Source organism: Gossypium raimondii, chromosome 6, assembly GCF_025698545.1.
Source record: "Gossypium raimondii isolate GPD5lz chromosome 6, ASM2569854v1, whole genome shotgun sequence".
NCBI lineage: Eukaryota > Viridiplantae > Streptophyta > Magnoliopsida > Malvales > Malvaceae > Gossypium > Gossypium raimondii.
In genome coordinates this window covers 16,944,864-16,967,021 of record NC_068570.1, presented here as the reverse complement: position 1 = coordinate 16,967,021, position 22,158 = coordinate 16,944,864, and the positions used below count along the sequence as shown (strand labels likewise).

The following is a 22,158-nucleotide window of genomic DNA, read 5'->3' as shown; positions in this document are numbered from 1 at the left end:
GAATCTTGGGTCTTTCTAATTTTATTTTAAAATTTTGTGGAAGGATTTTGATTTTAAATGAATAACTAATTACTCATAAAATGTTTGGGGACAAAATACGCTTGTTGTTGCTACTGGTATTTCGTTAGTTCAATTTCTCTCTCAAACATTTTATTTTTTAAATTTTAATTCATGTTTTAATTAATAACATTTTTATATACAGATTAAATATATTTTATTTTTAAAACCAACTAACTATTTTGATATATTTCCTTTGTATTTATTCTACTTTTAATTTAAGTTTTTAATTAATAATTTTTATTTATATAGATAAAATAATAAATATGTAATTATATGCTGAAAAATATATTTTTCAATATATAGCATTATGTTAAATATATTTTATTTTTTAAAACATCAACTAATTACTTTGATATATTTTTTATCACACGCCAAAAATTGGACTAGTAGAATCGGGATAGAAAATCGGGGTTAGTCAATCGAAAACCATAATTAGGTTAGATAATTAAATAAAATATTAAAATAATTAGAATTAAAATTTTGGGTTAAGAAATTGAAATTAAGTGTTCGAGAATTAATTTGATTAAAACGGATTTTAAAAACGAGTTTGGATTTGAAAATAATTTAGAAAATAAATTTTAATTGAACAAAGGACCTATTTGGAAAAGTGAAGAAACTGGAGGTGCTTAAATGGGAAATGACCCAATTTTTAAAAATTGGTTGCCTATTTAACAACCTCCACCGTCCCTTCCCTCTCATTTTCTCAAATCATTCAAAATTTTTCCAAGCACCAAATTAGAGCTTTTCTCCTAAAATTGATTCATCCTTTTTGAATCTTAAGCTTCCTAAACAGAAATTCCTCTTTAAATTTCAAAGAATAATCATGTTTTCATCCTCAAATTCTCTATTGTTCTTCACATGTCCTAGCTCGAATTTGATCTTAAACTCGTTATTTTCGTCGAATTGAGGTGAGATTCTAACTTTTTATGACTAAACTAAGTGATTTGTTATTTCAATTTGAGATTTAAATGATTTAATCAAGATTTAAATGAATCAAATGATTTTAAGTTGACTTTTGGATTGAAAATGGTGGATCCTGTATTACTTAGTTGAGCTTCGTTTTTAAAGTGATTTCTAATTTATTTTGATCTAATTAAAAGGTTTTTAACATTCATTTAACAACTCCTTGGTAATTTAAACAAATTGAACGTTTCCCCTTCTTGATGTTCAAATAAGCTTGATTTTTCCAAAAAAATTAGATCCATGTAATTAGATAAAATTGATGATTTAGATATGCAATTAGGTAATATTTAGGATGTATGAAGTTGAACTCTAAGCTTAGAAACGAGGTTTGAGTGACTCTAAGCTTAGAAACGAGGTTTGAGTGGTTAAATATCTATTTCGATAAAACTAGCTAAATTTTCGGTATAAAAGTTAGTAGGTTGTGATCTATGATTTTGGAGGGATTTAATTGTGTTTGATGTTGTTTATAATGCCTTTTTTTTATGTTTAATGTGTATGTGAAGTGTCAACTCAATTGGGAGCCTCTACAAGCAAGGACAAAGGTAAGCAAAAGGTTACTTGAGCTTTGTTGTGCAAGCAAGTTGCTAAAGTGAGTGATCTTGTGTGCTATAATTGATGTGCAAATCAGTGAGTTAAAGGGGGCTAAGATGGTCTAATCATCTAATCTAAGTCCTAAGAGTAAGTGTTCTTACTTGAACTTTGTTATTTTATAAGCAAGCTTACATGTGTTGTGATATGTGCCAATGTGTGATGTGAATATGTGTGTTGAATATATGATTGTATATGCCTTGTGAATAGTTGATTTTACGCACACACATTTGAAATAAAAAGTGTATTTGGCTCATTGAGCAAAGTTTTTGCACATAAGGTGCATTATGTGAAAGTGACAAGTGATATGAACGTGATATGTGAGTGTGAAAAAACTAGAAAATTAATGTGTGAAATCAATATATTGGCATTGTGAACCTTTGAAAATATTGGATATGGTTGGCATGCCATAGGATTTAAGTACTCGTATATGTGTTTGATGTTGTGACATGTGGAGGGATAAGGGAGTGTTGAGCATTGCTTCGTTCATGGGTCTTGTTTGTGTATTGGAGAGTGCTAGCTACATGCTACACTTTATGGGTCCGATATAGACTTTACGAGTCAAGTACGAGGTAATGGAGATCCTGTATCCAATGAGTGTTTTAACATGCATTTTCATTTTCATAAATAGTCAATGTATCAATGTGATATGATATAAGTGATGTTATGTAATAAATGTGTCTAGCATGCTTGTTTTAACTCTTGTGTTTGTGGATTATTATAGCATCTTGAGTACTCACTTATCTTGGTTAAGCTCACACTCTTTTGTGAACATTTTTGCAGTGACATAATTGGAGTGAAGTGGTAAAGTGAGCAAGTTGGTGATCCAAAGGCAAAGGCATCTTTAATTGTGCTTGTGAGATGGTTTTTGGTTCATAAAGATGGCAATGTGGGTGCAAACTTGAGGGAGTAGATTTTACTTTTGATTTGGATTTGTTATTGGACTTTCTATGGACTGTTTAATGACTTTTATAACTGTTTGTGTGTTTATACTGCCTGAAATATGCTTGAAAAATGTTGCAGTGGTAGATAGATTATTAAATTGTCAAATGTATTAAGGGGTTCGCATGTGTCTGGTGATAGGGATTTGTAGGTTTAGGGTTCGCGAGCTGCTAAGGTTTCTAAGTAAAGGTTCGCAGGTGTCTATGTGGTTGCTCCTTTTCTTAGTGTAATTTGATTTTTTTTATGTGATTAGAAAAGCATGTTTTAGAATTTCCATATCTTAATTTTATCACTTGAATTTTAGTAGGGTAGCTTAAATTTCTTAAAATAACTTTTCTGGATATTTTGGAAAAATTATGATTTAGTCCTTAAAGTTCGCTTCGGAATTAAGTAAGTTTTAAATATCATTTTGAATCGAATTTTTAACGAATGCTTTAAAATAAAATGCTCAGGAAATAGGTTGGTCCAAATCTATGATTTATGTATTTAATGTTTTACCCCTGGTCCTTTTTTGTTGAATTATGATGATTGAAACAAGTTTTAGGATTGTTTGTTTAAGATTACCTATTTAAGCATGTTTTAAATTAGTGTGATGGTTGGTCTGCGGTGTGTTGGTTGACCGGTACGGAGAATCATTTTAGTGGTTAATGTGACGTTTAAAATTCGGGTTGGACTGTCCCGATCGGGTTTGAGGCGCCACAATTTTCCTTGTATTTTTTTTTACTTTTAATTCATGTTTTTAATTAATAAGTTTTTTATTTATTTTAAAAAATGATTAATATGTAATAATATGATGAAAAAAAATATATTTTTTCAAAATATAACATTATGTTAAATATATTTTATTTTTAAAACATCAACTATTTATCTTAATATATTTTTCCTTATATATTTTTAAAATACTAAAATTTATTTGATGCCCAAATTGGTCCTTGATCCAATCACCCTAATCTCGTTTAGATAACATTGAATTTTGAATCTTTTTATATTTTTAAAATAAATATTTAAAACATCTTTTTATTTCTTATTTTGAATTTTAAAGAGTTTTGTTATTTTTCATATGTTTTGTTTTATTTTATTTTATTGAAAAATTATAATTTTTAAATTTTTGTTTAAAATAAGATTTTTTAATTTTGTTAAAATTTACGTACTTTTAAAGGGTAAATAATAAATTGACAAAAAAACTATAAATATTGAGTACTAAAAAAGTTTAAAATTTTTAAAAAACAAGTTGACCTGCGAACCAATTTAGATTGGTTGAATCGGGGCTAAAATGTCAGTTGAACTAACAATTGAACCAATTGTTATAATTTTTTAACATTTTGATTTTTTAATAATTTATTTGCTTTAACTGGTCATTCTTGGAACCAATTTGTCAGACTAGTTCGAAATTGGTTCAACTATTGGTTCGATCAATTTTTTTAGCTCTATTCAACAACTAATTTTTTACCCCTCATTTGATCGATACCCAACCGATTCCCTGTTCGACTGGGCGGTTTAATTTAGTTTAGATAACATTGAATTTTAGAGTTTTTGTTTATAATTTTAAAATTTAAAATTTATAATTTTTATAGTTCTTTTATTTTTTAAAAAGATATTTTTATGTTTTTATTTAAAATATGACTTTTTTAAATTTTTATGTACTTTTAAAGGGTAATGACCAAATTGAAAAAATATAAATGTTAAGGGCTAAAAATTATTTTACTTTTGACATCGTTAATTTTAATTGAAAAATGGAATAATCAAGATTTTAAATAAAAAAACATGAACTCAATCTCTCAAATTAAAATATAAGGACTAAAATTTAAAATTTGAAAGAATACAAAAGCGTTTAGCATATTTAAACCCTTAATAAATAAAAAGCGTATTTTGTAAAATTGATTTTCAAAATGCGCACGCATGAATTAAAAATAAAAACATAAAGGGGTTGAGAGAGGATTTGACACTGGTGAAATAAAACACTCTTACCCACCCATGTCATTTGAAAAATAATTATTTATTTTATATTATTTTAGTAAAATCCCATATTTTATTACATTTAAAAGAGATATGTATTAAAAATTAGGTAAATTATACGGTTGGTCACCCAATTTTTATAATTTTTATTTTGGGCATCGAAATAAAAAATGCAAATTGGGCTATTGTTAATGTTTATTTTATTTTAGTCACCTAACTTTAAAAAGTTTTCATTGTGGTCACTCACATTAATTCAATGCTATTGTATACGCATTTTAGTCACTAAACTTTAATAAATTTTCATTTTGATTACTGATTTTATCTTTTAAAAATTTAATTTAAAATTTTCCAAAAAATAAAACTTGGGTATTTGCAAGATATTGAGTTATCTAAATGTGGACTCAATTCTCTTTAAAAACTCAGTTTTTATTTAAGGAAACCCATTTCCCTTTTATCGAGAAATAAAAATACAAAGAAAATTAAAAAGATAAAATGTTTTCCATATAAAACCTAAGTAGTTTCTATAAAGCTCCAGGTTTTCATTATACTGAAAAAAATTAATTTTAAAAAGGAAAAGAAAGATAAATTGGTTTTTCTATAAAATCTCTTGTAAAATCATATATTTTTACTTTTATTAGAAAATAAAATAAAATAAATTCTAAAAAATAAATAAAGGAAATTAAAAGAAAAAGAAATAATGTTTCACTATAAGAATCCAAGTTTTTCCTATAAAAATCTAGATAATTTCATATAAAACTCAAAATTTCCTTTTTATTGGAGAAAAACCAAAATTAATTTTTTAAAAAATAAAATGAGTGACCAAATTGAAAAAAGTTGAGAGACTAAAATGAGTATCTAATAAAAATGGTTGATAACGACAATGCTCAATTTGTGATTTTTTATTTTTTATGTCTAAAAGGAAAACTTATGAAAGTTGGGTAATCAAGTGCCACTTAGCTGGCGAATACTAAAGTGCACCATTCCAACAAAGGAACATCGGGTGGTAACCTTTAATTGGTAAAATCGTTTCTTAGACTACAGTCGATGAAATAAGCAACCATAATCCACCAGGATGAACCAACGAACTGTCCGGAGGTAATATCGTACTCGTTCAACATTGTAACACCCCTAACCCGTTTTCGTCGCCGGATTAGAGTTACGGAACATGGTCAATCAACCACAAAACGTTTATCATCATAACATTCAATAATTTAATCTCATTCGTAATATATCAAACTTAAGCATTTGGTCCTTAAATCGAGCCTTCGAGGCCCTAAAAATAGCTTATAAGCAATTCGAGACTAATTTGAAATAAATCAAAAATATTTCAAGAAAATATGAAAAATTTCAAAACCAGGGGACACACGGCCGTGTGGAATGCCCCAAGCTATGTAACTTTCGAAATAAGGACACATGACCGTGTCCTTGCCTGTGTAACTCACTGAGTTAGGCCATACGACTGTGTCGCAAGCCGTGTGCCACACACGGCCAAGTGGCACAAGCGTGTCCCAGGCTGTGTGCACCTAAATGAACCTTAAATGTCAAGTTTACCATTTCAAGATTTCTTGGACACTAAGTAGCACATTTACCTACCTTTAAACCTATTCAAAATGACATCAAACAAGCTCAAATCATGTTATTTCAACCATCTTAGGTGCCTAACCAATGTACCTTCATTGGTACCACAAGTATACACACTTATATAACAATATAAATCATCAACCAAAACATGCCAATTCACACAACTATTTTCTAACCAACATGCCTATCATAGGCACCTCAAACCACAACAATTCAAATAGGCATTTTAGTCATACATATACTACAAGTTTATATCAAAGTCATCTTCCATCATTTATAATCCATAGCAAGTCATTATCTAAACATTTTCCAAATAACCATCAAGATCATATAGTGATGCTCATGTTACCAACTTGTTCTTAGGATCACTCTTTACAAATATACATACCAAAACAAAAGTAATGACAAAACAAGCCTATTACATGCCATATAATCCAAAATAAACATTCATAATCTACCAAAATCAGATCGATAGTGTGACTTGAGTGCTGATCCAATCGTCCAACCTTCAAAACTATTTACAAGAAACAAAAATTAACACAAGTAAGCTTATTGAAGCTTAGTAAGTTCGACGTACGGAAACGATAAATCTTACCAAATTAAATATAACAATTCAATAAGAAATATCTCAACAACAAGTGTTTCCTGTCATTCACAAAGTCGAATTGGTGAATTGCATAATTCAATTCAAAGCTCAAATGGTAATTTTTGTGAAAACTTATATATTCATAACGAAGTCAATTCAAGATGTCAAATACATGTATTGCCATTCAAAATCATTAAATAATTTGTAATACAATAATTTGCGACCTGATGAATGACTTACAGATACGAGTACACAAGCAATCCAACTAAAAACATGCCAAATCCTTATAAGAGCTAATCCAACCGAAAACATGTTAAATGCTCGTAAGAGCTAATCCATCCGATAACACGCCATGGCACTAAGTGCTTAGCCTGTAGGCTATACATCCACCCCTATAACATGCCAAATTAAGGTAGTATAACACGAGATTTCACAATAAATGCTGAACCTCGGTATACTTAGGAAACTGTATAAAGCTCTCCCCATCAATCTTCATTCCAAATTCGCATAATACTCTATCATTCAGTTGTACTCTATCTTGTGTTCATTCGGCCCAATCATTGATATCAATAACATTTTCCAAAACAACTTACATCATCAATAGTATAATTTATATTCACTATTTCATATCAAGTCATCATACAATTCATATAAATATTAAATTACAATCTGTACGAACTTACTTGGACTTAGTTGTAATAATTGCAGAAGTTTAGGGGTTATTCTGTAATTTTTCATTTTCCACATAAATCAATAGGGTATTGATCTAAAATGTAGAATTTATCAATTATTAGCTTACAATTCATATTCCAATTTATTCTAAATTTTATACCCTTTCGTTTTTAAATTTACACAATTTCCCCAAACTTTTACAATATATGTAATTTAGTCCCTTAACCGAAAATCATCAATTTGACCATTTTTAGAAATTATATTATAGCCGGATATTTTAGGCCCTTAAAATTACACAAAACACCTCTTAATCACCAATAAACCATATAAATATAACATTTTAACAATTTAATCCTTAAATTAAAATCTAATAAAAATCACTTCACAAAAAAACAAAATACCACAATCAAAGCTTCAAACACATAATTATCATAAAAAAACATTCAAGATTCATCAATGGCAACTTTTAAAATTTTTAACAGATTCAAAAATGAAGGTACGGGCTAGCTGGACCTAGTTGCAACGATCTAAAGAATATAAAAATTACAAGAAATAGATAGAGAAATCACTCACATGCAATGTTTTGAACTTGGATGATTCTCCAAGCTTAACAAATCATGACCATTTGGTTTTAACATGAAAATTAAAGAAGAAGATGACAATTTCATGTTTTGTTTTTTTGTTTATTTAATGATTATTTACTTTTTTACCCTTTACAATCAACTAAAATTTCATTAAAAATCATACTAGATCGTCCACTTAATTGATATAAGGTCTAATTGCCTTATTGGCCCCCCACATTTAATAATTAAGCCATTAAATCATCCAAATGCAATAATTAACAAGTTTTGCACCTTTTACAATTTAGTCATTTTTCCTTAATTAGCTATCTAAACATTAAAATTTCTTAACCAAATTTTGATACGACTCTAATGACTCGATAAATATTCTATAAATAATATTTACGGGCCGACACGATGAAAATTTGTGGTCCCAAAACACTGTTTCGTCACCACTGAAAAACGGGTTGTTACAAGCACTATATAGAAAAAAAGGATTCAGTGGGAGGTGAAACCCAACCTCGAACAAGTAGAGGGGTAGGATGATACCATCGGAACTGTCACTTAGCTGACATTCTCAGTGGACGATGCTGAATTCGTATGCAAAGTTAGGCACTTGCATTCCCTTGATGCCTAGATGTCCGATCATCTTCTCCCAGGTCGTTGAACACCGAAAGAAAAGGGTCTCCACTAGGGTACTTACTTCGCGACCACTAGGCCCAACCCCATCACCCTTTGTACCACCCCCATGACCTCTCCTACTACTACCGTAGCGATTGCTTCTACCCTCAATGTGATTGTTTTTAATCCTGACCATTTTGGAAAAGATGAAAGAAAAAGAGGACACTCAAAGAATTACCTAGAAAAATATAAAGAAGTGGTTAAGGGAAGAAAAAAAAGTAAGACTTAGACAATGAAATCGGAGGAGGCAAAGAAAGGAAACTTAGGGTTTCAAAAGAAAGCTTAATTAACAAGAAATTAGAGGGAAATTATTTCAGATGAAAGGGTTTCCTTTCTCTGCGTCTCAATTTAAATACCCAAACATCCAAGAAAAGCTTCAGATAAAAATTGGAATAGGCTGCTCGAGTTCTCTAATCCACAGTTAACAGGTGTCAACTGTGGGAAGGGTTTTCATAAACCTGTTAGCATGCTAAAATGGGAGTGTTCGCCAAAACCACATGTTTAGTGAGTAACAACCATTTCGATATTTGGCAACAAGAATCCTCCAAGTGGAGTTATTTTGGGCACAAGGTGTAGGCTAGAGACTCCACCTGCATAACAGTAAGGTTATCATTATTCAACCACCCGTTACGTAAGGAGTGTAGGTAAGTCCTCCCTTTGTATAGGATGGGTTTAAGGTGAGTCTGAAATTAAGTGATCAATGCTAAGGCATCAGAGAAAGGTAGAAGTGCCTACCTCTAAGTTATGAAGGGAGTTACCCAATAAATGAATTATTACACGGGCTCTACTTATAGATTTAACTACGAGAAAAAATTCTGAGGACAAAATTTTCTTTAAGGGTAGGGGAGTTGTCACACTCGAGTTTCATTAAAGACCTAAATTTAAAAGAAGTTTGGAAGTTAGTTGAAAAAATAGAAGTTGGTGGGCTCTACTGGAATATCTAGAAATTTTAGTGGTTGATGGGCAATTAATTGGGTTTCAATTTTGGTTTGGTTAAGCTGGAACCAACTGATTCCATAATGGGAGATATAATGATTGTCGATGAATGACTAACAAAGATTTGGAGACCGTCTAGAGGAGTTATATATGTAGGCGAGAAGAGATGTTCCCAAAAAAGGATTTTTCTCCATTTTTCTTACAACATCCTTTCCACCTACATCATCTTCTTCGATTATTCCGAAGAAGAAAATAATTTAGGAGAGTTTTGCATAGAGCAGTAGTCATGAGATTCGAAGTCTGGAAGTAGAAAAATTGATAAGCTTTCTCATCTTTCTATACTGGTGGATTAGAGGAAAAATAAGAGTAAGAATTCTTAATGAGTTTCTATATAATGGGTTATGAATTTTTTTAAGGTTTGAACACCTTTGGTTTAACCGATAAATGATTTTCATGCTTAACTGCTAGGACGAAGGAGGCTCTAGCGTTTGGACAAGCTAAGTTGACGAGGATAAATGAGTTCAGATGAGTTTTTATACTCTACTTTTGGATGAATGATGGATGAGTGTTGTGTTGTGATTTAAGTTTATGTCTGCTATGAACTCTGTTTGAAATTTTGGTGATTCATGAGTATGGTGAATGAGCATGACATGTGTGTTCATATGAAATGCAAGTATGTTATATATGAGAGGACGGTGTATTGTTGTATCTAATGTGGTGTACTCCTTAGTGCTATAGTTTTTGGAATGTTATGTATGAAATGCATGTCTATATTATTATGCGGAGTATAGAGGGAATTTACCTTGATGAGGTAGATGAAAATAGGAATAAAGGAGGAATGGGTGGGTTGATAGGAGGATACAAGGGAGTTTAGGCGGCATCGTGGAATGGTATCTACTAGCTCGCTAGAGCAACATCGTGACGACGGTCTATCGACTCTATGGAACGACACCGCGACGATGGTTATCGACTAATCTTTCGAGGCAACACCGTGTAAACGTTATATAGATCCTTCGAGGCGGCACCTCGAAAAGGGTTATTCGATTCTTCGAAATCAAAATACCATTGTTAAGCCATGGCATGATCCAGTGGCGAGCAAGTACTACTCATGATAACCACAAAGTCTGCCAAGATAGTGAATAAGAAGTCTATCAAGGCATGAAAAGGGAGATACTTGTATAACTTGCGCAGTGAGTAGGTTGACAGAATAATCGGGGGTGCATTGAAAGCGCGAATAAGCGTGCTAAACAAAAAAGTCTGCCAAATGGCAAAAATAGTGAGATTTGATAGAAGCGCCTTAAACGCAACATAAGGGTGTTTTCTTCAAAGATACATGAGCAAAAATATCCATTAAAGATGTTGTAGAATCATTGGCTAAAGGTATGTCACGGTTCATCATATCTCTAAAATTTCAAGTGTAATTGACAAAAGGGTTGCTAGAAAAGTGGAGAGTAGGATTTGCCTAAATGATTTGATCGATAGAAATAGATAAGAGATCTATAGAGAAAAAGGATGTCCGAATAGGACAATGCAGCTTGGGAAAGTTCCTCGTGAATTAAGGAAAGCATAATGAGATCTTATTTTTTAGACCTTCAAACAAATTCTTTATACTAAGTTAAGGAAAGCAGTTTGACAGTTTTAACACCAAGTTGATCCTTTGTTCTTTATAAGATGCAACTATAGCTCGTATTCTGCAGTTCATGAATTAAACAGTCTTTGCTGCACAAAATGTTTTTCGTAGATAAAAAACAAGAAACAAGGGATTAAACGAGAAACAAACTATAAATTTTTTTATTTAAATAGTCATACTCACACAAACCAAAGCCAAACTGAAACAGACACCCACTCAAAACACATGTGAAGCTCAAGCAACTTTGACCTCAATGGTCTTAGACTTTTTAGGTTCAGGAGGGGGCAGTTTCTCCACAGTCACTCTCAAAACCCCATCCTGACATACAGCTGAAATCTTATCCATGTTCGCATTATCAGGCAACTGGAACTTTCTCATGAACTTCCCAACTCTCCTCTCCATCCTCACATATTTCACCCCTTCTTTCTCATCTTTCTCTTTCTCTCGCTTTCGTTCCCCACACACCACCAGCACGTTCTCATCTTCCACGTGCACCTTGATCTCGCTGGGGCTTATCCCTGGCATGTCCGCGATGAACACGTAGGATGTCGGGTACTCCATAACATCGGCCGGTGTCGCCGCCATCGCCTTTGCGTCTCGAACGTAGGCTCGAGATGGGTTGTTCTTCGACTTCTCTTGCTCCTCTGGGATGTCCAGCATGTCTTCCAGGATTGTTATCAGCGGAGAGTTGAACCCAAAGTTCCTGAAATCCATGAATCAAGCTCTAAAAATATAGACGAAGACAAAGATCAAGGGAAAAGAAATGCAAATGACGCTTTGAGGTGTAAAATCCACGTTTGTTCCAGAGTAATTTGCAAGGATTGGAGTTGATTCGTATATATAGGAGATAAGCATGAGTAGGTGGAGAGTTCTAGAGAACAATAAACTGTAATGTCATGTCGACCTGTCTGTGTCTAGAATTATGAAGAAGATGAATGAAAGTTCTGTAATTTTCTTTGCTTTTCCAATCTTTATTTTGGGTGATAAATAAATTCCAGGGCCCATGAAATTGCATGCTGTTTATGCTGCATTTCTTAGGCCCAAATCTCTGCACCATATTCGCATTAAAATAAGCCCACGCTCAAAATAAACAAACTAAAATGGATTGATAATATAAATAAAGATAAGCTTTTACTGAGTCAGCTAAGCTGCTCTTTCTTATTAACCATTTAAAAATCTATTTGCTTAGTGCTTGTTTCTTTATTCTTTGAGGATTCAACAAGATAAGGTTATGATATAGCTAATTTAAGTTTTATTGAAAGCAAGTTTCTTTAATATAATAAGAATCCCATCTCAAACACCTCCCACAAGTGAAGATCATACTACATTTTCATAGAAATTTCCTACAGGGCCTATAGAATCCAGTGTTATGAATCTTCATTTGATGTTTTAGAGAAACTGGTCATCGTATATAGATGAATTAGGAAGAAGCTTCCAACTTTTGCATTCAAATTCCATTATTCCAAACTTTTTACAGAAATGGGTTTTCATTCATATAGTGAACCTTTGACATATGGTTACAGAATCATATATATACATATTAGCTATGATGATTATGCGATGATAAAGTAGAGCTGATTGCTTAGAAGTCGATGTTATTTGGGTACGGTAATGGCGGCGGCGGCCTTTCCTTTTTCCCTAGTACATATTCTACTTTCTTGAAAATATTTAGAGTGAGGCGTATGGTATGAGCCAAAAGAAGAAAAGACATCACCGCAAGCCATGCCCTGAGAGCATAATCGAGCACTTGAGTGACGTCTAGTTCCTGTGATTTTGGTGTAATGAAAAGAAGTGAAATTCTGTATGTAATGGCCATGGATGTGATAGCAATCCACACAATCACAGTCAAAATCCACATAAAAAATCTTCGCTGGAAAGGCAATCCTGTAACCAGCAGCAAGATGATGCTCATCGATGCCATGAAACTTATTGTGTTGGCAGCAAGGTACTGAGTATAATAGCTTTGGTTCGTATCTGCTATTATTGAATGTCCTGTTTCGTGAGATCTCTCGGTGGCTGTTCCTGTGAAATCATCTTGCCATAAACCACCAGGAGGGGTTAGTCCAGCTTGGAAAGACATTGTTGCCATAAGTGATGCCACCACCATCAATGAATCTCGTTTTCTTGTTAGCCAATCTTCCTTCTTGTAAGTCTTTTGCACCCACTGATGTTGTGTGTCTGGTTGGTTGGTTGCAACATTTTGAGCAATTAGAGGTGTTGTTTCAGTCTTCCAATGCAAAATTTCTGCGGCTCTTATAGCTCCGGCATCTCGAAGGGACTCGGCAATGTCAAAGTCTTTCAATCCTCTCCTACTTTGTGCAAGAACGTCCATTGCAGTTAAACCATTTGCATTTAGACCATTTACTTCAACGCTGGTACTGGTAAGCAAAAATTTTATTGTCTGCGCAATTTTGATCAGAATACATAAGATTAATACCATCACCAAAAGCAACAAAAAGCTTAAAGCTGAAATATTATGGTGATGCAATCTAATCCATACCTCAATTTGCTTGTAAGCAACAGCTAGGTGCAGAACTGTCATGCCATAATCATCTTTAGCATTCACAAATTCTTGGTTGTTCATGACTTCAACCAATGCCTTGAAAGACTCTAATTGTCCATACTTGACACACAAATGCAATATGGTCTCTCCCCATGACACTGTGACTCGAGCCGCTTGCGGTCTAAGACGGACTAGCTCATTCAAAACATGAACCTGGCCTTTCATGGCTGCAAGATGAAGAGGGTTTCTTTCTTCTATATCCACAGCCAGGCACATGTCAGGGTTTACAAATAGCAATGCTTTAACTATGTCAACATACCCTTTGGCTGATGCCAAGTGGAGAGGTGATGAACCCCTTGAATCTAGTTCTCTAGTGAACTCTGGCTTCCTTTGTATAATCTCCTTCACAAAATCTGTATGTCCAAGTATTGCTGCAACATGTAAAGGAGTCTCAATGGCATAATTAACCAGCACTCTATCAAGAAGCAAGTGATCCTGTCGAATTAATTCTAAGAAAATAGTTACGTTCCCTGCTGCTGCTGCTTCATAAAGCTTGCTTTCCAATATTTCTGCCATTTTGGCTGTATGTGATGGGGGATTATTAGGCAGAAGTTGCAGATGAAAGAGTTATAAAGTCAAATAAGACATTGCTTTCACGGTGATGTGTGCAAAACCATTGGTTTAGTTTATATAAAAAGAACTCAAGTTGAACAAGAAACATGGGACGGGGATTATACCGGGGACGGGGAGGGGATTATCTCTGAAAAAATAAACTTGGGTCAATATAAAACGAGTTTTTATATTTCAGAGAGCACAGGTGTTACTGAATAGAGTCGACTAAAAATATTCTAACCACCTCATCTTCTATCAAATTTAGATGCAAAAATGGCTATGCGGCTCCTTTGTTTTTCTTCTCCTTATAAACTCAGCTTGGAAAGGGAAACAGTGTTAGTTATAAATTAAATGGGTTTATAAGGTTTGCAGAGTAACACTTCAGTTATCAGCAAATATGAATTTTGCATCTCAGGCAAGAAATCATAAAAGTTTTTGGTAGATTTTATTTTCGTCTTTCAAAATTTTCATCAGCATTTTTTAAATTTAAAATTTTAATCACTCACCTTTAAATACCTAACCCAAACTTGACGTGAATCTTTTTTTCTTTTTTCTATTAGCCTAATTCATCAATTGGATCTTAAATCTAAAAATTCAATCAATTTAACCCCTTAATACTGACACAAGTTTTCATTTAGTTCTAATTCTAAAAAATTCAAGGCTTATGGCTGTAAAAAGCCCTCAAACTTTTTCAAAAAAAAAAAAAAACAATTAAGCTCCTTCTTTCTTTTGCACTCAATTGAGCATTTGAACTTTCAAAAGTGGATCAAAAAGGCCCTCAAACTTCTTCAAAAAAAGCAATTAAGCCTCTGCTTTTTTTTTTCCACTCAATTGGATACTTGAACTTTCAAAAGCATCAAAAAGACCCTAAAATTTTTTCAAAAAAAGCAATTAAGCCCTTGCCCTTATTAAAAATTAGAAAAAAATATATAAAACATAAAAAATTTTAGAAAAATTATTAAAAATTAGAATTTTTTATAAAAATCTTTAAAAAATGTAAAATTTTATAAAAATTATAAAAAAATTAACGACCCCTAGTTTTTTTTCAATTAAAGTCATCACATGTCACAAAGACAATTAGTGACATGTGGCGAAAATGATAAAATAAAATAAAAATTAATAAAAGTTATAGAAAAATTATAAAATGCTTCTTTTGATACGATAATTTTTATAAATTTTTTACAAATTTTATATTTCTTTACATTTTGTATAATTTTCTTTCAACTTTATAAAATTTTATAATTTTTTATATTTCTATATATTTTATATTTTTTTACGATTTTATAAAATTTTCCAATTTTATATTTTTACGATTTTTTTCTAATTTTAATAAATTTTTAATATTTGAATTTTCATTAAAATTTAATAATATTTATAGTTTTAGTGATTTTAATTTTTATAATTTTTTTCTTATTTTTAACAAAAGCGGGATTAATTATTTTTTTGAAAAATTTGAGGGACTTTTTGATGCATTTTGAAAGTTCAAGTACCCAATTGAGTGCAAAAAAAAAAAGAGTAGGGGCTTAATTGCTTTTTTTGAAAAGGCTTGAGGGCATTTTTAATGCATTTTGAAAGTTCAAGTACCCAAATAAGTGCAAAAAAAGGTAGGGGATTAATTGCTTTTTTTTAAAAAAAAAATTGAGGACTTTTTACAATATTAAGCCAAATTTCAATAAATTTAACAGTTAATATTTACAAATTTTTTAAATTAAAGGAAAAATATTTTAAAGTAATTTAAAATATGAAAAATCAAGGTTTTGGTTCTGACTTCTGAGTACATTCTTGCACCCAAATGACTACAAATGAGCTTTCCCATATGCTGCATTCCGTCTTTTCATCGACAACACATTCAGTATGAATTCTTCAACTAAAATAAAAGTTTCTTTAAATAAATTTTTAGAATTAGAATTAAATTACAAATTTTGTAAATATTGAGAGCTAAATTTATTGAATTTTTAAATTTATGATCAATTTGAAAATGTATAAATATTAAAATGCTAAATTTAGTATTAGACCAATGAACAAAGGCTCAAGTCAACTCTTCATTAAATATTTAATGATGAGTGACTAAAATTTTAAAACGTTGATGATAAAATTGAAAATATTTTAAATTAAGTAATCAAAAGAGAAACTACCCTTAATTTATTGACACAACGCTGATGTCTTTTTTTATTGATATAATAATAAATTTAGTTCTTTAATATTTTCCGGTTCTATTAATTCGATTCTAATTAAAAAAATACAAATAAATTTGGGCAATTTACCAGAAAAAGCCGTTTTTTTTCAAAATTTACCGAAATGGGTTGATTTTTTGATTATTTACCGGAATGAACCATTTTCCGGGAAATCGCGCCCACGTCAGCGCGATTTCGACGTTGATTTCACGTTTGGGTTTTCTGGCTTTTAGGGTTTAGGGTGCAGGCTTTTTAGGGTTTAGGGGTCCCGGAAAAAATTATTTCGAGTTGACGTCTCTAGTCAAATAGTATAAAATCGCTTCTACCAGGATGCTATTTGAGAAGAAATTGTGAAATCGTGCCCTCGTGGACGCGATTTTGCTCTGATGAGTCATGTAAGAAATAATTTTTTTCGATGTTTCGAGCAAATAGTATAAAATCGTTTCTCGAGGATGCTATTTGAGAAGAATTAGAAATCGCCTGTGGGGGCGATTTTGCTCTGATAACAAGTTTAATGAGGCTATAAATTAGGCAGAACATGTTGTTAGAATTCATAAGTCATAGCAGAAACAATTTAGAGAGCCTAAGAAAGTTAGAGTTTCAAAATGAGTGAACGTATTAGTGCTGTTATTTACTATGATGGTGAGGTTTGCCACACCGAGAATGGTGTTGTCTTTTTGTCGGAGAATACGGTGCGACTGTCATTTAACCAGAACATAGATTTGACAGAACTTCGTAAAAGAATTAGGCGTAAAATCTTCGGAACGACGCCAATGAAAGTTCTGTCAATCACGTATCGATTTTGTTCTTGTGTTGATCCGGTGACATATGACTCGTTCGACATAAAAGGTGCTCGTAGCTTGGAGGCAATGGTGCAGACTCATCTTGCTAGTGGAGCAACTTATATTGAGTTATATGTACAATTTACGTCGCCAACTGATATACTTCCGTCCGGTGTTCGAGATGTATACACGACCCCTGGCCGACACTCGGTAACCGGGTTACAAAATACGGAACAACCCATGTTCGGTAGAGGTGTCGAATGCACATCCCCCGTAAGACACTCTGTTGGTGGATGGGACATGTACGTCGGTGGCTCGACGTTTGATCTTTGAAATACGTCGGGAACGCATCAAGTTCTAGTGGATGGCAATCTACATCCAATTGGGGACGTTATCAAATGCCCAGAAGAAGGGATGACGTACTACCTACGACGTCAACCGGTGAGGGGATGTCGTACGCTGCAGATGATTGTGGGTTAGAAGATGACTCCGATGTGGATCCACCTCGAGAGCCCGGGCCGGATGGTGCGAAGTGGGATTATTTTCGAACCGAGCCTATTCCAACGAAGGTGAAGATGCTTGAAAGGAGTTCGATGATGAAGAAAATCCACGTTTCAGAGCATACTCACCTCCAGCCCACATGCATAATGTCGATCTGTCAGCAGATGATGCGTTAGAGTTTCCAGATCTACCACACCGGTTGCGTGATCGTACAAGTTTGGGGGTAGATTACGATGAACTTGAAGTTGGTAATCAGTTTACCAACAAGGATAGTTTTATTGGTGCTTTGAAACAGCATAGCATCAAAAACGGCGTTAATTACCACGTCGTTAAATCAAAATTTGATAAGTTTGAGGCGAAGTGTGCAGTGCAAGACGGCACATGTTCATGAAAAATCGTCGCCTCGTTAAGGAAAATGACGGGGTTGTGGGAGATCAAAAAGTACAAAGGTCCACATACATGTGCTGTAGGTACAGGATTGAATGTATCTGAATAATAATTTTATTTTGCAATGTTGCATTATCTAATGTACTCCTTCTGTAGGTGTTTCACAAGATCATCCCAAAATGGATTCAGCTATGTTAGCTAGCTTGATAATGCCCACGATAAAAGCAGATCCCAGGACTTCAGTGCCGGTGATAATTGCCAATATCCGTAGCCAAATGGGGTATACGCCCTCTTACCGCAAGGCTTGGATATCTAAGCAAAAGGCGTTGGAGAAGATGCATAGTGGGTGGGACGTCTCATATAATGAAGTATGGCAGTGGTGTCAGGTGCTAGAGAGATACGTCCCAGGTGCCATCACAGACCTTGAAACGGAACATGCGTACTACAACGGCCGATTGCTACGTGGATGTCAAGTGTTCAAACGCCTAATTTGGACCTTTAAGCAATGCTGAGACGCATTTCCATATTGCAAGCCGTTGGTACAAATTGACGGTACCTTTATGTTCGGTAAGTATACTCATCGGCTATTGGTTGCAGTGGCACAGGACGGCGCTGGGAGAATTCTTCCAATTGCATTTGCAATAACACCGGAGTCATCGATGACCGGATTTCTTTCTCTAGATTAAGGAGGCATGTCCGCTTCAACCCGATATCTGTGTTATTTCGGATCGGGGCGCCGATATACTAGCTGCATTTGATCGAGAGGGAAGCTTGTGGCAGCGTACACACCATAAATATTGCCTAAGACACGTTGCTTCGAACTACTACAGGCAATATCCATCCAAGAGCGAACGGCGACAAGTTATCAACATGGGTATTTAGTTTATAACTGTATTATTTCGTTTGTCAATTTGAATTAGTTTTATTGGTAGAAGTGGTATAAAATATTCGCTATTATCTTCCAATTGGCAAGGTATGAAATAAATAAAGATCGTTTTCAGGAGATGTTGGCAATTTTACGATCCCAAAATGGAGAGGGGGCGGACTACCTCTGTAACATACATTTCGAACAGTGAACACAAGCATACGATGGAGGCCTACGATATGGCCATATGACGTCGAACCTGGCTGAATGCATAAATTCTGTTTTTAAAGGAACGCGCCATCTACCGATAACATCGGTTGTGCGAGAGACATATTTCCGTTTGGCGGCGCTATTTCCAAAGCGAGCAGCAACTTATGCTGGCCAGATGCAAGGTGGCCATGTATGATGCAATAAGGTGGTTCAAGAAATTAACAAGGCGAAGGCGAGGGCAAACATCATGCACACAGTGTGTCACGATCGAGACAATTTATGGTTTCGCGTGACGGAGTTTGACAGATCGCACCAAGGTGTTGTTGGCGGGTAGTATTGTGTACACTTGCGAAACAGGACTTGTGACTGTGGGAAGTTTGATGCACTTCGTTATCCATGTGCTCATGTTATTGCAGCTTGCCAGAAACTTCGTCTGGATCCAATGAGTTATGTGGACGAAGTGTACAAACTAGAAAACATGTACAACATTTGGAGACATGTTTTCCCACCGGTCCCAGATGAACGTAAGTGGCCGCTCGTATCTCTTGCTCCTTCTAAGCTGTTATCGGATAGAGAATTGCGTCGCAAACCAAAGGGTCGACCTTGCTCCACTAGAATACGGAACAATATGGATATCCGAGAAACATCCAGTCAGCAGAAGTTGTGCGGATGGTGTAGGAACCCAGGCCATACAAGTCGATCATGCCCTAATCGCAATAGCTGAATGTAATTTTAGAAAAAATATATTTTCTTCAATTATTAATTGATAATTGTATAAATTGTTAGTAAAATTATCAAATTAGTTTAATTCTTAATTGTTAGTACCAATCAAAACATTTTACCGGATCTAACATTATGTAAAATTATGTAAAATTATTAAGCCAAAACAATTTTTTAATGGTTAGAAAAATTTATCAAATAATCTCAAATTATTAAGTCCAAAAATTGTGTTAATGGTTATTAAAGTGTTCAAAATATGTAAAATTATTAAGCCAAAAAATATGTAAAATTATTAAGCCAAAAAATTTAGGTTAGTTTTGGGTTTTAATTAATTTAGGTTAGGTTTAGGATTTTAATTAATTTAGGTTAGATTAGGGTTTTAAATTAATTTTGGTTAGATTAGGTTTTTAGTTAATTTAGGTTAGATTAGGTTTTTAATTAATTTAGGTTAGGGTTAAGGTTTTAAATTAATTTAGGTTAGATTATGGTTTTAAATTAATTTAGGTTAGATTAGGGTTTTAATTAATTTAGGTTAGATTAGGTTTTAATTAATTTAGGTTAGGTTAGGTTAGGTTTTAGTTAATTTAGGTTAGATTAGGTTTTTAATTAATTTATGTTAGGGTTAGGGTTTTAAATTAATTTAGGTTAGATTAGGTTTTAAAATAATTTAGGTTAGATTAGGGTTTTAATTAATTTAGGTTAGATTAGGGTTTTAGTTAATTTAGGTTAGGTTAGGTTAGGGTTTTAGTTAATTTAGGTTAGATTAGGTTTTTAATTAATTTAGGTTAGGGTTGGGTTTTAAATTAATTTAGGTTAGATTAGGGTTTTAGTTAATTTAGGTTAGGTTAGGTTAGGGTCTTTAATTAATTTAAGTTAGATTAGGGTTTTAGTTAATTTAGGTTAGGGTTAGGTTAGGGTTTTTAGTTAATTTAGGTTAGGTTAGGTTAGGGTTTTAGTTAATTTAGGTTAGATTAGGTTTTTAATTAATTTAGGTTAGGGTTAGGGTTTTAAATTAATTTAGGTTAGATTAGGGTTTTAAAATAATTTAGGTTAGATTAGAGTTTTAATTAATTTAGGTTAGATTAGGGTTTTAGTTAATTTAGGTTAGGGTTAGGTTAGGGTTTTAGTTAATTTAGGTTAGATTAGGTTTTTAATTAATTTAGGTTAGGGTTAGGGTTTTAAATTAATTTAGGTTAGATTAGGTTTTTAATTAATTTAGGTTAGATTAGGGTTTTTAGTTAATTTAGGTTAGGGTTAGGTTAGGGTTTTAGTTAATTTAGGTTAGATTAGGTTTTTTAATTAATTTAGGTTAGTGTTTGGTTAGAGTTTTCAATTAAATTAGGGTTTTATTTTATTATATCAAATAATTTTCTTAAAAAATTTCTATGCGTATTACATAAAATAAACTTCTATTTTATTACATCAAATAATAAAATTAAATACGGCAATCAATGTCTATGACCGGGGGATTCGGTTCCACATGGCGGCCGTCGACGGTTGCGCGCTGGATTCCTCCTTCCTCTAGCTTCCGGCGGCGGTTGTTCTTCCTCTGGTGGTGATTATGGTCCTTCCTCCGGTGGTGGTTGTGGTTCTTCCGATTCCGCATCTGGTTGTCGGACTTGGGACAATGATCCACCTTCAAAGAATAGTGTATGTGGAAGTGTTTGCATCATGAACGGCGACAATGTTTGAAAGCCATACGTTGCTGGCGATTGGTAAAAAGGAGAGCTCCCCGAAGGCATAGTCGATCCCTTCTGCGCCGCTGGCCTAGATATCGACGGTCCGCTCGGCATAACAGGAAATGGAGCTGAACCGGGCATTTGGCTCCAACCTACCATAGTATTCGGAAATGGATACATGTAAGGGTTAGGGTACATATAAGGGCTAAGAAACATACCTGGCATCATAGGGAAAGGCGGTTGCGTGGGTATCATCTGTTGAATTGCTGCGTCAGGTGACTGCGTCGGTGCTCTCGTTGGGGCCGGTGATTGCATGCCCGTTGATGATGCGCCGGGTGAATGTCTGGGCCTCGTTGAGGGGCTGCCTTCGAAGTCTTCTCCTCTTGGATTTAGAGGCCCACGCCTTTCCCTTCCGAGACGTAATTGCCGTTGCCTCTCCTCTGGCGTAAGTAAATACGGCTTGCCATGGATCCTAAACCATGGCATGTATTCTGGAACACACGCTAACTCTGGAACGATGATTGCTTCCCGAGTAGGTAGATATTCATGCCGATTTTCCCACATTTCCAT

At 33.6% G+C, this 22,158-nt stretch overlaps 2 protein-coding genes across 3 annotated transcripts; both read right to left on the bottom strand.

Moving 5' to 3' along the window:
- Positions 1–11,288: 11,288 nt before the first annotated feature.
- On the bottom strand, positions 11,289–12,197 carry LOC105772702 (17.6 kDa class II heat shock protein). Of its 2 annotated transcripts, XM_052632271.1 has the most exons (2): positions 11,951–12,197; positions 11,289–11,858 (listed from the first exon to the last, which is right to left on the bottom strand). In XM_052632271.1, exon 2 carries the CDS (start codon positions 11,813–11,815, stop codon positions 11,390–11,392), a length of 426 nt encoding a protein of 141 aa, XP_052488231.1. In that variant the 5' UTR covers positions 11,816–11,858; positions 11,951–12,197; the 3' UTR covers positions 11,289–11,389. The 2 variants fall into 2 exon arrangements, with proteins under 2 accessions (XP_052488231.1, XP_012449570.1); XM_012594116.2 differs by having other exon boundaries at positions 11,289–12,194.
- Positions 12,198–12,565: 368 nt separating this feature from the next.
- On the bottom strand, positions 12,566–14,234 carry LOC105772700 (ankyrin repeat-containing protein BDA1). Its single transcript, XM_012594115.2, has 2 exons — positions 13,656–14,234; positions 12,566–13,556 (listed from the first exon to the last, which is right to left on the bottom strand). The coding sequence occupies exons 1-2, from the start codon at positions 14,232–14,234 to the stop codon at positions 12,738–12,740; spliced, it is 1,398 nt and encodes a 465-aa protein (XP_012449569.1). The 3' UTR covers positions 12,566–12,737.
- Between the last annotated feature and the right edge of the window lie 7,924 nt (positions 14,235–22,158).